Source organism: Coccinella septempunctata, chromosome 2 (assembly GCF_907165205.1).
Source record: "Coccinella septempunctata chromosome 2, icCocSept1.1, whole genome shotgun sequence".
Taxonomy (NCBI): domain Eukaryota; kingdom Metazoa; phylum Arthropoda; class Insecta; order Coleoptera; family Coccinellidae; genus Coccinella; species Coccinella septempunctata.
In genome coordinates, this window is record NC_058190.1 from 27,764,785 (window position 1) to 27,780,933 (window position 16,149).

Genomic DNA, 16,149 nt, shown 5'->3' on the forward strand with positions numbered 1-16,149 from the left:
CCTAGTAGGAATGTGTTCATGAAAAAAACAAAAAAGCTTATCATACAAAAATTCCAAGGCCAGATTGTCATCATTGAACATCTCCAAAATACTCCAATCATAGCGGCAGATTATGAATTAATACGCATTTTTTGGAATTGTGATTTATATTTGTTGTTTCGACCATATTTATCTCATTTGAATTCTATTGATTGATCGCGATGAAATAGCGCATTCATCGAATTCAGTTCATTATGTAGCTTTACAAAGTTTTTCAATTCAAATGTATTGAAATTTTCGAAGAGAAGCTGTTAGGGCATATTGATATATCTGTTCAATGATATGTAGGTATAAACATAACAATTTGTTATGTTCTTAGAAGACATTGTTATATAGGTCTTTAAGATATAAATATTTCATAATGTATGTGGAATAATTCTGGATAATAAGAATTAATTCAGATGCATACCACCCGCTGATATGAATATCAACAAGTATTACGATCTGAATTGAGCTAGCCTATTTCTCATCGTCAGGGCTACTAAATGGAGAGCGTTCCAACGAAGAATATTAGATGCTGACCGGTCTCATTTTGACCTCTTCAGAGCAACATAGCTTCTTCTCCGAAGAAAATACTTTTGGAATTGATGGACTCTTATTGTATACTGGCAGACGCAACTGGGTATTATCGAGTAGTACTGGATCTTTTTTTTGTCGGGGGTAAAATATGACTGATATCATTTCGAGAGATACAGAATGCGTTTGTGCATTTGGAAATATATAAACTCATCGTGATAATTTTTTTGGCAATATGTTGATAATCGCCGGAAGAGACTTAGAGAGATCATGAGAAATAGGTGTGAGATGGTTATCAGCACCTCCAAAGAAAAATATGACACCGACCTCAATCACGACGACCTCCAGGCAGGACCCCCAGAATATGGAAAGATTATTGGAGGTCGGTCTCACAAGTCAGATGAATTGGAACTTACAGGCCTGCGGCCTAAATTGAGAGGAGGAAGAAGTAGAAAAACCAACTCATTAAAGTACCTTCCAAAATGATGAGTGATACTCTGCATGAATATTCTATGAGGACTAATCATGAATACCGGTAGATTCGGGTGACTTGGGAAAGTCCGGTAATTTGGGACAAATACTCCCTTTGCAGATTTCTTTGTTTCTTACCATTTATGAGTGAAGGGACAAACTTATATGATTGCGTAGCGTGTTTTCGGTTTGACTGTTGACGGCAACAATAAGGATCTCATTCATTTATTTTGTTGTTTCATAGGATGACTTGGGACAATGCCGAATAAATACAAGCGATGCGATGCATTGGCAGTAGGAAATATGGCGATTTTTCGCAGGATATTATTATTTCCACAAAGAAATCACTAAAGAATTAACTAAATCAAAGTTCCCTTGTTATGTTTAGTTTTTTTGTATTTGAGTTGCAATATAATTTCTTTTGCTGTAATAGGGGTTTATCATTTAATTTCCTAATCGAATTTCAACTATATAATCACAAATTCTAATTTTTCAATACTATACATCGTCCCGAATCACTTATTTCATTTGACAGTTGAGAAATCAATAGATTTTAACTTCTATCCCAAAAGCCTCCCAAATCGGTGAAGTTGAATTCAACAATCGTCCCAAGTCACCCGAATCTACGGTAGTAGTATGATTTTGAATTGACAATATTGCTGGAAGGAAGATTACGTAATACGAGGTATATGATAGGTGTAGGAGTACAGTCCAAGTTGGAGGTCATGTGCATCGTAGGTCATGTTGATCTACATCAACAGAAAAGTTATAGTAGGTTTTACTAGGAAATTACTCCAGATTTGAATATCGAAATTGATCATTCAGAATAAGTTTCAAAGAATAGATATCTATACAGGATAAGTCTTTGACTCGTACAAATATTTTAATAGTAGACTTTTTTGATAAAAAAAAACACTTTTTCTCCATACAGTTTTTTCCGATAAAAAGATATAGCCATTTTGAGTTTTCATAATAAGCAATACCACCCCTGAAGAAACAACATTCCCTTCAGAATTAAAAGCTGAATCTGTGACACTACACATCTGTGGATCTTTTAAACATAGTTGCATTCAGTCAAAGTACCCAATTTTCCGAATATCACAGATATTTTCTATTTTTGTACATCAAATTACTGGGAAACGGCGTATTATATGAGAAAATATGAAGAAAACTTTCAAATATATTCGTTAAATATAGCGTCCAACTTAGTTTCAAGAGTTATTTTCTTTGAATTTTTGCTATTTTTATGGTACCTAATGGTCCCAATGAGAGAACTGGAAGACGTGGTGATATCTCGTTTTCGAAAAAGATTCATGAAATAAATGAAATACTATATTCCTAAATTCATTTCATTCCATGAAACCGTTTATGAAATATTATTTTTATGGTTTTTCAACAGCCTGTATTTTTTGAACCGAGCCGATTAGGAAATATGGTATTAGAAAAAAGTGTTTCTTTTGACCTCAACCTCATCTAGTTAAAATATTTGTACCTACGTGTCATAAACTCACCTTGTATAATATCATACATTTGTCCCGTATACCTATAGGAAGTCAAGAAAAAACATTTTAGTAATTTGAGCCCTGTAAAAGTGGAAAAATATTCATGTAACGTCGACTGAAATATAGATCGTTTTACTCATAACATTTCCATAAATCCTGACCTAAATATAACTATCCCTTTCCCCTGCATTTGACGAAACTGAAAATTCAACATCAAATTTTCGGAATTACTATACCACTATCAATCACGATCGGGAAAATGATAATAATTTCTAATATAATCAGTTACCATTGAAATAGGGAAAAAATTTACTGTAATTTACACGATATCAAGCGCATGAGTTCAAGTAAGCATGAGTCAGAAAAAACGGCCAATAAATTGAAAATATGGTTGACAATGGGTAAGAAGAGATTATTTTATATAAAGATTGAAGGTAGAAACAACTGATCATCAATAATTGTAGGAAATTTTCTCCAATCAGTGCTTCCAGAAGTGGGAGTATAACAGAGATTCCAGAGGATGAATATTACGATCCATATCTCAAAAAACAACCTAAGACACCGAGTATTACGTGAGTACGAGAGTAATTCGGAAAATAGCAAAATACAATATTTTTCGTTTTCAGGAGCACTCAAGCTTTTTTTCTTCTCATTCAGGCAGTTGTTGGAACTGGAATACTCCAGGCAGTTTTTGTTTTTCGTCAAGGTTGGATAACGGGCATTATACTGACTGCATTAATTGGCATTATATGTACTCATTGTCTTCATATTTTGGTGAGAATTATTTATATTTTTCTCTTGAAATTTGGCATAAGGAGTTGATTATGCTCAGAAGCTGGTATATTGGTATATATACCTATACAGTACAAACGACTAGTTTGCAAGTAAACTTCCAATTCGCAAATGTTTTCATACCATGAAATTGGTAAAATTCCCATGTTGCTATCAGATATAGTGTGTTTCTCTGACCATTATGATTATTCGTGAATCGCTTGTGATTTACGACTTATTATTCGCCATGATGATCTATCAAACTTCATTGTCACACAAACATAGAGCCACACATATGGTCACAAGCAAATGTGGCACATTTTTTGTGCTAAAATAGATAGACCGTTTGTTGCTGAAGATGAGTTGGTCATTGATGGGGATTTTGGCGTATTGTGAGATCAATCCTAAACATTTCATTGTTCTCATTTTCTCTGAGCACAATAATTCTTTGAATTTCAAATGAAATGAGGCCCATAATATGCCCACCTGGTGTACTAGGCAATCTAAAATACTTCTACAAAAACAAAGATACTTACGCTCATTTGCTTATTAGTGTTCAGGGATTCAGTTTTTTTTCGTGACCTAAAATATACCAAAAAAATTGTGATGCTAACTGTGAAAGAAGTTAGGGTTGCATTTGAAAAAACTCAAGTACCCTTCACCTCTCCTAGAGGGTGCATGATAAACCTCTCGAGTGTACCTACATGAAAAGTTGCGTAATTTGAAATGAAAATTGACATGTTCCAGCATTTTTCTACAAAATAGTGAATACCAAAGATATATGCGTTACCCACTTTTTACTGACTGTTTATTATTATGACAGTGGGATAGTTAATATTGGGTATTTACCCGGAGCATATAATTCTCACCAGAATGTCATCTGAGAAGTATTGATCGTTTGCTCTTTAGTACTTTTATCAGAAAAAGTTTGTGAGTCACCATTCGTATCTGATTTATCCCAAGTATTCATCCCGAATTTTGAAGTATGTCCGAAATGTTTCAAAACAATTTTTGATTTTTCATAAAAATTCTACAAAAAATGGTAATTTTACTTGTTCTAAACGAGCAAATGGCTTTTTCGCTTATTCATAGACGAATTGAAACCTTCAAGCTCATAACAATACTACCAAATGGATAATGAATCAATCTCTTTTCGGAATAACGTTCATGGAACTTTTCGTTTTCATATTCTCCCACATTTGGAACATAATTGGTCCACATATTTATATAACATAATTTTGAACAGTTCCAGGCTAAATATAGGCTATGCAAAACACTGAAAATACCACATCTCAAATATGCACAATCAGTTGAAAGAGCATTCGAAATGGGACCACCAAGTATTAGACAATTTTCAAGGCTATCGCAGTAAGTATCCCAAAACCAAACAACCTTTTTTTGAAACTACTTCAGATATACAGGGTGATTCAGAACTCGAGGCGAAAAATTGAGGAACATATACAGGCTGCTATTCTTGATAAAAAAAGTAAAATAAAATTTTTGGATATTGGCTTGTGTCCGAGATATGCCTAAGTGTTGAAGTTTCTGCATGTCATCAATTTTAGACTATAATAGCTGATAAAAATACAGAAAAAATTAAAGGAAATGGCCAAAAATGCCACCATTATGTATGTACATAGAATTGTACACTAATTGCATGTTTTGCCTATTCTGAGTGGATTCGACTGCATTAATAATTCGTTCCAGTAATTGTTCTAAATCATTAATTTCCACTGCGTAAACTTGTTGTTCCAAATGTAGCCTTACAAAATAATCCAAAGGATTCAAATCAGGTGATCTCGCTGGCCATAGCATCTTTGATAAGCGTCAGAAAACACCCGGCGAGGTTGTCGTCTATTAGGAAATCTCATGTTGTACCTACTCCCGACAAGCTTTTAATGAGTTGCCATCACAAAAACCGTACACATATTATCTGCATATTCTTCGTTAGAAAACTGCATGTTTAACAGAAGGCTAAACCAGCAAAGCAATTTTTAAATTGGCAAACAATATGTGTTCTGTCACCAGGTGACATTTATCTCATTTATTTCTAGGCTTACTGTAATTTATGAAATCTAATTGGTTGCATACAGAAACATTAATGTCCAAAAATTCGGAAACGAAGAATCATCGGCCGAAAGTTTTTTTTACGTTTAATCAAGAATATCAGTCTCTATATATCCCTTAATTTTTCGCCTCGAGTTTTTAATCACCCTGTATAGTTTGAAGTTTCAGTTTCCTCGCGTGAAGAAATCCAACCGTCATAGTCCGGGAGGTGGTGTCACTTTTTTATCAGTGATTTATCTCCAACTCGAATGTGATTAATTAGAGAGTTTCACTATTACTGTACTCGAAATCGAAAGTCAGTCAGCGCGACCGTAGTGGGCGTGGGCGTGGGAGGCGGTGAAACTCGCCGGAAAAATCTCAAAAAAAAGTGATTGATCTCCACGTGAAACTTCGTAATAATGTGAATTATTCATGATTATGAGTGAAAATCGGCGTCAGTCACTTTGCCGATGGTGGAAACATCGTCAGTCAGGCGGTTGAAGTGGTAGGAAAAATCTGAAAATTGACAAGTTACCGATCTTCACTTGAAATTTTGAGAAATGATTATTTTAATCAAATTGAACATAAAAATGGACGTCAGTCACGTTTAAAGTGGTGGATTCTGCGTCAGTCAGGCTTCCAAAGTCAAGGGCAGTGACCAGGTTCCTTTGGCGCGCTGCACCTTATGCAGTTCGACTGACGCATATTCCACCGGCATCGTGCCGGCTGACGATTATTTATCGAGTGTACATAACAATTACTTGTTTATACAGGGTGTTTCATCATAAACTGGACAAACATATATAGTGGGTAAATGACACCGGGAGAATCACTTTTGCCTTATGACATATACCCCGTTTTCGACGCATAAGCGAGAAATGAGGTGTTCAACGTCGTATTTGAGCAATATTCTATTAAGTGTGCTCAGTTATGTATAAACCTCAAAGTAACGGTTTCTGCTCACATCGGAGTATTTTTGAGTGCTCAATTCAGAAAAAATGAAGAACTCTGAAAACAAAATTTCAAAATGGCGGAAAACCTTCTATGTTCCTGATTTTTTTTGGTTTCCAAATTGAATTTCATTTTCTGAATGAACACAATTTTCGAACAATCTCCTTGTAGTTTCCTACAATCAGGAAACATTTCAACAATTTCGAGTTTTCATTTCTCAGAAACGCGTCATAAGGCTTATATTCAAAGTTCGGCCACGTGATTCATGTCATCCGATTTTCAGTTAGTTTCGTATTCTTCCCTTGCCTTGTAAATTCATCCTTAATTGTCTTGTTTATATCTACCTGAACATCGGAAAATACAGGAAATGTATGAAACATGGGTATGAAATATGACACACTGATACCATAGCCTTCCCCAGGCATCATACAGTTAAATATGAGTCCTCACCGATTTATATAGGTATCAAATTATATAACCATTTGCCCAGTCGCTTGAAATAAATGAGTGGAAAATCTTTCAAGAGAGAAGTTAAGTTCCTTTTAACTAACAGGTGTTACTATGGTGTGGAGGAGTTCCTTAAGGACTCCATTTGTTGAATTTGTTATTTTTTTTTCTCTTGTATTTGTTATAATATATGACTTGTCCTATACATTTCTTAAGTGTCCAAAAGAATCAATAAAGTTTATTTATTTATATGATGAAACACCCTGTATAAACAAGTAATTGTTATGTACACTCCATAAATAATCCTCAGCCGGCACGATGCCGGTGGAATATGCGTCATTCGAACTGCATAAGGTGCAGCGCGCCGAAGGAAGCTGGTAACTGCCCTTGACTTTGGAAGCCTGACTGACGCAGATTCCACCACTATAAACGTTCAATTTGATTAAAATAACAATTTTTCAAAATTTCAAGTGAAGATCGGTCACTTCAATTTCCAGATTTTTCCGACCACTTCAACCGGCTGACTGACGATGTTTCCACCATCGGGAAAGTGACTGACGCCCATTTTCACTCATAATCATGAATAATTCACGTTATTACAAAGTTTCACGTGAAGATCAATCACTCAATCACTTTTTTTTCGAGTTTAACCGCCTCCCACGCCCACCGCTATTGGACTGACTGACGCGCGGACCTCATATGTACATGTGGAGAACTACTCATCCTAAAAAATTTGTGTGAAGATCGATCACTAGTTCAAAAGTGACGCCACCTCCCGGACTATCACATCATTGATTCAATTGGCTTGAAAAGTTTCAAAATGGGTGTCACGCAGGTTGTTGCTTCAGTTGCAGGCAGATTTAAAAACGTGATACATAAAGGATAAACCAAATCTCAGCTGTGTTTCCCAAAAACCTGGAGAGTAATAGAAAATGAAAAATGAGTCAATATTTATACGTAAAAAGAAGACGCAGGATCCAGAATTTCAATTATTTGAGTTTCCTAAGTTCTGTGATTTTGATTTCAATGCTTTCAAAGACAGATATGTTATTCGGCAAAAAAATTATAATCTTCCATTCGTCGCAACGTCAGCGTTTCTAAAAAAAGGGAAAGGCAGAATTTAGTTACCTACCCTTTAAATATGTGAATTTAAATAAACTTTCTTCATCATAAATGGAGCTCGCCATCTGACAGGTGAAGGAGAATGATATACGGAAATAATTCAGACACATAACATCCGCTGACAAATGTTACAATCTGAATGATGAAGCGGACCACCATCACTCAAAGTATTAACAGAAATAACATTTTGTCAAGGAATAGTAGATGCTGCCAAGGTTTCGGTATCATTTGACCTCGTCAGAGCCACATAACTCATACCTCGACGAAAATTGAACGAATTGTTGGTCCATTTATTTGATGTCAGTGTTCGGTACTTTGAAGGCTCTATCTGACAAGAAACGAGGACCAACTCAATTCACTTCCCTTAACTCTCAGAGGAAGATGGCATCATGTATCCATTTGGCCAAACTCTCAGATTTCGGGAATCGTATATTACGGTAATCAAGTAGAGAGTATAGAGGGCGCTGGAAACGTTCGAATTATTGGCAGTACTTCGCCATAATCACACTCTATAATCTTTGCACAAATGTATATCGCTTTCTCTGGCAGGTCACCAGATGAGTAATAAACGAAATTAATTCAGACACATAACACCCCCTGATATAAAATCAACAAATGTAGGGTGTATTCCTCCACCAAACAGACAACTGACATTTCATAAAAAGGCAATTATGATTTCCAGTTTCGTCGAGGTCTGAGTTGTGTTGCTCTGACGAGGTATTACTTTGAGTGATGATGGTTTGCTGTTTCGATTCAGATCTAAACATTTGTTTATTTTATATCAGCGGGTGTTCTGTGGCTGAATTAAATTCCTAAACTTTCTTTACTTCTTTCGGATTTCATTGAATGTCATTGTCAGTAACTCATTATTCATTTATTTTTCACAGTATTCATAGAAATTTTTTTCTACATTGACTTCCGATCTGTTCATTCACCGTTTATGAAAGTACGACAAAATATTAAATATAGTATGCGTTCTGTATTACCTACAGCGTCCACCAGAAAAAGATCTTATACATTATATGCGAATCTATAAGAACTACCGAAAAAAATTTCAGGTAAAATTTGTTCTGCATAAATTAGTCTTCAATAATTAGTTAATACATTACGACTAACTCATTTGTCTACAGAGTGGCAATTAAAAGTTATCTATATTTCATTCGACATTTGAATAGAGCGTAAGAAGACGAAATCAAATATATATATATAGTGTTATGAGTCTCAGATTTTCCGTTTCAGATTTATTGATAATTTTCAGCAAAAATGGTCCAATATCGGAAATAGTGTAAGTAGGTTACCTTTCTAACCATCGAATTGCAGTAAATTAGGAATGGAATGTATATAACTTTGAGCTCTTTTTATTAACAGATCATTTCTGAGAGCTAAAAAGCAGTGTTGCCACATTTTGAAAATGCATCATTGTCCCTTTCTCTTGAAATGGGACACCCCATATGAAATGGCATCATTTATAAGCTCTTTAAACCCAAAATTTAACCATACACATCATCACTGGCATACATCTAGGTTTTTGTTCGATTATTTTCATGAAAAGTATCCAACAAAAAAGTGTCGTCTTTTTTGTAGCCGAATTATATGAGTCTAAAGCCTAAAGCAATGTATACTTGCAAAGAATGAAGGGCAAAAACTCCAATTCTATAGCTTCAAAGATAACCTACTCACAGTAGGACTAATATTGGACCATTTTTGCTGAAAATTATCAATAAATCAGTAACAGGAAGTCCGAGACCCATAGAACTATATACATATATACATATTTTAATTTATCTTCTTAAGCTCTCTTCAAATGTCGAATTAAATATAGGGTGTTCCATTTAAAAAAAATTAATTCTGTATTGCCACTCTGTTTACAAATGAGTTAGTCGTATACTATTAATGAATTATTGAAGACTGATTTATCCAGAACAAATTTTACTCGAAATTTTTTTCAGTAGCTTCTATAGTTTCGCATACAAGATATAGGGTCTTTTTCTGGCGGACATCCTGTACGTATCATAAATTATAGTATTTTGTTCTGTTACGTACGTTTCGTACGTACCATAAATTATAGTATTTTTATTACTAAGGGTTGTTAGTAACAACATAAATTTGTCTAAACAATACCTTTTGAAAACTTTTTCAAGTTATTTTTCTATTTCAAAATGCATCCTTGTTAATTAGCCAAAATTCCTGCCAATATAAAATCGTCTTTTGGGTACAATGAAACTTTTCAATGTACCTACCCCAATGCTCTCACTTGAGAGCATTGTTTTAGATCAATTTCTCTATAAGAAATGTAGGTACTGTGTAATGTATGCTGAAGTGAAAGAGGCTTTATTCTTTATTCATCATAACAAATATAAACATGTTATAAGCAGAAGTAAAGAGTCATAAAATCTTAACGCGTTACGAAAATCATATTTTGGCTCGTTATTGAATCAAAGTTATTTTTCAACGTTTAAGTTTCAACTACTTTTTCGATACAATCAAAATAATACCTTTGAAAATTTAATGGAAATTGATGTATTTACATGAAGTAATTGAATTTCTTCCAAAAGTCAGTGCCTCACTGACTTCAACTGACTGGTAATGCAAAGTATCTTTTATCTTTTTTACAGTTACGTAGTTGATGTTTGTTTCATACTGTGCCAACTGGGATTGTGTTGCATTTTCGCTTCCATGGCTTTGAGCTTGACGCCAGTGGTAGATGGTTTAATCAGAAGTTTTCTCGCATTCAAAGTAGACATATCAACCCTATTTTCCGTATCATTATTACCCTTAATATTGGCAAGGTTCATGAAAGATTTGAATGTGGTGGCCAACTTATGTGTACTTGGGGTGGTATTCCTACTGGCATCATCTGCGGTTATTCTTGTTTTTCTGCTTCAGGATCCGAGACCCTTCGGCAGTTTTGAAATGTTCGAAATTGATGTGAAGACTCTGCCAATTTATATAGGAACTTTGGTGTTTTCAATGCAAGCAGTCACAGTCGTGAGTATAACAAGCTTATAATGTTTTTAAAAAGAGAGAGAGAAGTCTGATGATTAGACGGGGTGAATCTTGGGACAATGGCATAAGTTTCAAATCTTGGATATACAAGGTGTTTCATTGGGAAACGAAAATATTTAACAGACGGGTTGGAGGTTCTGGAGATACCACATTTTTTTTTTATTTATTTATTTATTTATAGATTAGGAATACACACAGGTGATTTTCACACCCAGAAAGCCATTTATTGGCTCTTACTCTCTTCGTAACCGATGACAGGATATTTTATGAATTTTTCTCGTTTTTTCCTGAGACCATATCAGACTAACCACCCGGTATATTTTCTTCATGTTTGGCAAACGTATTTATTATTCAAAGCACAATTGTATCATTCAATAATCAGAAGTAAAATCCAGGTCCGGGTTAACAAAAAATTATGATTCCTTTGACTCCTCGAACCAACACTGTAAATCGGAATTTTGAAAATTTGAGTGAATATTCGAAAATACCACAAAAAACTGAACTGAGGCTTGTGCTTTAAATTTTCATGCAGACAGTTTTACTGCACAAATTTTAAAGTAAAAGTGAAGTTTTTACAAACTGAATTTTTTACTGATTTTTTAAATTCGAGTACTTTCAATTTTTATTTAGAATCGGGTTTGAAGGTCCAAACAAAATATAAGTGCCGTCGATATATGTAGATGTGAATTGCACGCCAATTCGGCTACCATAATGTCTTTTGAGAACCAGACAACTAAAGAAGTTTTCGCGAAAATTACGATGGAAAGTCTTTTCATCACAAACAATTTGTGACACTCTGTGCAGGGGAGAACAAAACTTTGTAATTTTGATCATAGTTCAGATATAGTGTAGTAGGCTAACCTTTCAAGATATCAAGGCGAAATAAAAAGTGAAAGATGGCGAAAAGGGTGGTCTTAGTAATAAAATGAGCGTGAACTATACAAATTTCCGGAACTCTTTCATAGGGTGTTAAGAAATTGGACTACAAATACATGGTTTTTTCACCCTATGTAAATGAGCTATCAATATTTTTGGACAACTTTTTTGGAATTTGTTTCAATACCAAAGAAACAATTGAAATTGATAAGAAATTATGAAAGTTCTTAGACAACGAACTTCAGCAAAATTTTAGGTGGTCAATGACTGTAGTTTCAACTTTACTAAGGACTGAATGAGAATAAATTCTCTATCACAAAAACTAATCATAGAAAACTTCGTAATGAATATCAGAATGAAGTGGCCCATTAACTTCATAGGTTTAATTAAATTCTTCCTCAAAATGTCAGGCGAAGTGGAAACACGAGAATTTATAGTGAAAGTTTTCACACTAATCAAAAATGGAGCTCCAAAAAAATCGCAAAATAGGCTCGCGTTTGTACAGAAAAGGTAACAAGAGTTGTTAAACGCTTTCAAGAAACCCTAACAATCAACCGCAAGGAAGGAACCGTGAGGAAAAAGGGGTTTAATAGCCCGAAAAAAGTGAACAAAGCCATCAGCCCCTTTCAGAAGATCAAGTCGAGGAGTGGGCTAAGAACATACAAAGTACAGAAAGTGCCAGACAGGAACGCAGTAAAAAATCAAGAGGCGAAATCAAGAGCAAAGAAATTATTATAAAAAAGGATTTCTTACGAGCATAAAATGTTTTCTGCTGCGTGATGGACGACGAAACCTACGTCTTGGCCCATTTCTCACAGCTTCCTGTTCAGGAATTTTATACTGCAGACTCTCGTGGATATGTTGACGAACAATTTCGTCTGAAGAAACAAGCAGTTTCCTTAAAAAATTCCTGGTTTGCCAAGCAATTTGCACTTGTGGGGAAAGGAGCAAATTTTTCGTTGGCCAAGGCTCTGTTGACTCAAAGATATACATCGAGGAATGCTTGAAGAAGCGACTTTTACCTTTATTACGTGAGCACGATGTGTCAACAATCTTCTGGTCAGATTTAGCTTCATGCCACTACAGCAAGGCTAGCAAGGAATACTACAAAGTTGGGTGGTTTTTGCCCTCAAAGAGGCCAATCTACCAAATTGCACAGAACTCAGGCCAATTGAAATATTGGGCTCTGGTAAAAAGAGAACTCAAGAAGATTAAGGAATCAACCAAAACTTTAGAGGAATTCAAACAAATGTGGAGGACGGCATCCCAAAAAGTGACTGAGAGCACTGAAAAAAGCATGATGGAAAGAATTCCAGAGAAAATAAATAAATTTTGTGAAAACTTAATTTAGTTTTTTCTTGGAAATACAGTTTTCATAATAATTAAAAGATGATTCTAAAATAAGCTTGATGTTGGAAATCGATCCAAAGATATAGGCGTTTTAGTGAAAACGAATTTATTCTCGTTCAGTTCTTATAATTGATATCTATCTAAAATGTGTTTGTGAAGATAAAAAAAACCCATATAAATAAATAATTGTATTAGATAGGTACTGCATACAAGGTTTACTTCTTTTTTAAGGTAACGCACATTGATGACAATCTGGAATCACCAAAAGCATTTTCCAGACCATGTGGTATCATAACAATTGGGATGTTTTTGATAATTGTCGTACAATGCATTCTGGGCTTTTTGGTCTATTGGAGATTCGATAACGACGGTCTCACCATCTCAACAATTCCTATTTTCTTCGTCACGAATGATATGTGAGTGTTATCTGTCTTATCATAATATTATGATGAGTAATAAAAAAATTACTAAAAGTAATACATATTTTGTAGACTTGTAGTTTGTACGGCGTTCTATATGGTCGACACATATATTAGCTACGGACTTCACGAGTTTATTTATGTTAACATTATTTGGAATAAATTAGAGAACAGATGTTGGTGCACAAGATTTTTATGGTGTTCATTACCTATTATTCTTTCGGGTAAGTTTTTAGTTTCTTCACATACTTTGATTTAATTTTATAAAATAAATATAAATATGTGCTTACTTTTACCAGAGGTTGGAATATATATGAATATATGTAAAGCCGTTTTGTCCCCAGAGTGTGGAAATAGACAATAGACAAGAAATAGAAATAAATAGACATGCATAAATACACTAATCATTGGAAATGCGATGTGAAAAGCTTTGCGACACGACGCTAACTAATTGTATATTTCGAAATTTTGTCATTTTTAACAAACCTATACGATATTTCAAACTTTCTGTATTGCAGGTGTATACATGGCTGCTAGAACTTACACAGAATCCTTATTACCAGAGTGTATCATAACCATCATACTAGGAACAACGGTGCCAATTTTGGGAATAATTTTTCCTGCCTTAATGGATATTTCATTGAACTGGCCTAATAATTTTCGACGGGCCAAACTTATTCATTTCAAAAATATTTTTTTGGTAATTTTTGGTCTATCTGCTATATTTTGTTCTTTGGTATATTGTTTTTTACCTTCCAATTTTTAGAATAAAATTAAATAGTTTTTAAATCAATAGGCATTTTCCATTCAGTGTCTGATGAATATTTTTATACGATCGAATTTTCACTAATCCAGATACGGGCACTTTTTATATTATCAGAAACTCTGGGAAAATTGTGGTTGAGGGTTAGTAAATAAGGCTGAACAACACTATAGAAAGGCAATAACACTTTCGGAAAGTAGAAATGCAAAAAATTATTTCAGTTTACTTCTATGGACAATCGATTTTCTAAACAATTTAACGTATGTTTAATGAAAATTGTTTGCAATTGAGTCGGCAAAATAAGTAAATGAGTAATAATATATATGTTGTTCTATTTAAAATATATAGGAAAAATCATTTTCCACAACCTTATGGGCCTCCTTGAATATGTTAATTTATCATATTATAGTAGGTAGACATGCATATGTAGATTTATGTTGCTATTTCTTAACATCTGCCTAATTGCTTTAGATCGTAAAAATTTGTATCACTCTTTCAAAAGAATATGTATATACAGGGTGGTCCAACAGAAACTTATAACACCTCGAATTTCCGACTTTAAAATGAAAATGTGGAAAATCGCTCATACCCATCAATGGAGAATTCTCCTCAATTTGGGTTATCACAGCATATGTAAGTTTAAACTGAATAATTATCAGTTTTATTCATGAATTTTTCGAATGCAACGCGGCAAGTATTCAAAATCATTCTTCAAATATGAGGTTTTAAGATTTAAATCGCTTCGTTTCTAGTTTGAGATTTGGCAACAGCGCCTTCTAGAAAATAAAAGTCATTTAAAAAAGCCAACTGTTGATTCACAGCCTTCATAAGGCGCGTAGTAACAGTTCGTCGCAGACTTCATAGACAGCCATTTTTGTCCATCTTATCAAGATAGTGTATTTGTTGTCCTTTATTATCAACGCATATTTCAGTCGATGTTGCCAACTTGTGCAATAGAAACGAAATGCTTTAAATTTTAAATACCCATTTTTATTTTTCATTTTTAAGTCCTACTTAAAATAATTATTTTTGGTAAACGGTTGGAATGGTTATTTCAAAATGTGACGTTTCAAAGATTTTTCATAAAAAATACATAATTTTCGTCAGAAGGAATATTCCCTATTTCTGATTCCACGGGAACAACTTTTCCGCTTTTTTACCCATAACTTCAAGCCCCTAACAGGGGTGATTTTGATTTTGAATAGGGATGAGGGGTGTTGCGATAATTAATTTCAAAGAAGGAATCTAACCAAGAAATTTCGATTCAAAATATCCATCGATAATGAAATAACAGCGAAAATAATGAAAGAGGCAATGTGGAATGTATCCCAGGGATATTATTCGTATACGACACATCACAAAGGTATTTGTTAGTTATTTGGTTAATTTTTTGCCCAAAAAAGGAAACGTTTTTGATTTGCCCTAGTCTTTCATGAATTATTAATAACGTTACAACTGTGTCAACGCGATTTTAAATTTTTAATAGAATTCCCTTCCGTAGAAGGGGTGGAAATGATAAAATTACCTACTTTTTAGAAATAACGACTCTGCGTGAACAACAGCGGCTTTATTCAATGAACGACATCCTGGAAGAAATATATCTGCTGCTTACGTTCTTCAAGTGGTTGCCAAATTTGACTTTTTCAGTCGGAAACAAAAAGAGGTTGCACGTAAGAGACGAAGCGAGGGACGTAGCTGTCTTAGGTCAAGTAGCAATGGATCCGGTCTTTAGTACTAGAAAATTGTCCGATGTATACCATTGGTTCAGGAACTGAATGCGGATGATCCCTATCGTCGACTCCAGAAGTGGTCATTGAAATGATTAACGATAATCAAAACTACATGTTCGATATCTGTTTTTCGGACGAGT

General features: G+C 34.3%; 1 protein-coding gene across 1 annotated transcript; it reads left to right on the forward strand.

Moving 5' to 3' along the window:
* Positions 1-2,794: 2,794 nt before the first annotated feature.
* Positions 2,795-14,306, forward strand: LOC123307536 (proton-coupled amino acid transporter-like protein CG1139). Its single transcript, XM_044889893.1, has 8 exons — positions 2,795-2,929; positions 2,993-3,100; positions 3,155-3,302; positions 4,546-4,667; positions 10,481-10,853; positions 13,329-13,513; positions 13,589-13,740; positions 14,035-14,306. The coding sequence occupies exons 1-8, from the start codon at positions 2,916-2,918 to the stop codon at positions 14,280-14,282; spliced, it is 1,350 nt and encodes a 449-aa protein (XP_044745828.1). The 5' UTR covers positions 2,795-2,915; the 3' UTR covers positions 14,283-14,306.
* The last annotated feature ends 1,843 nt before the right edge of the window (positions 14,307-16,149 follow it).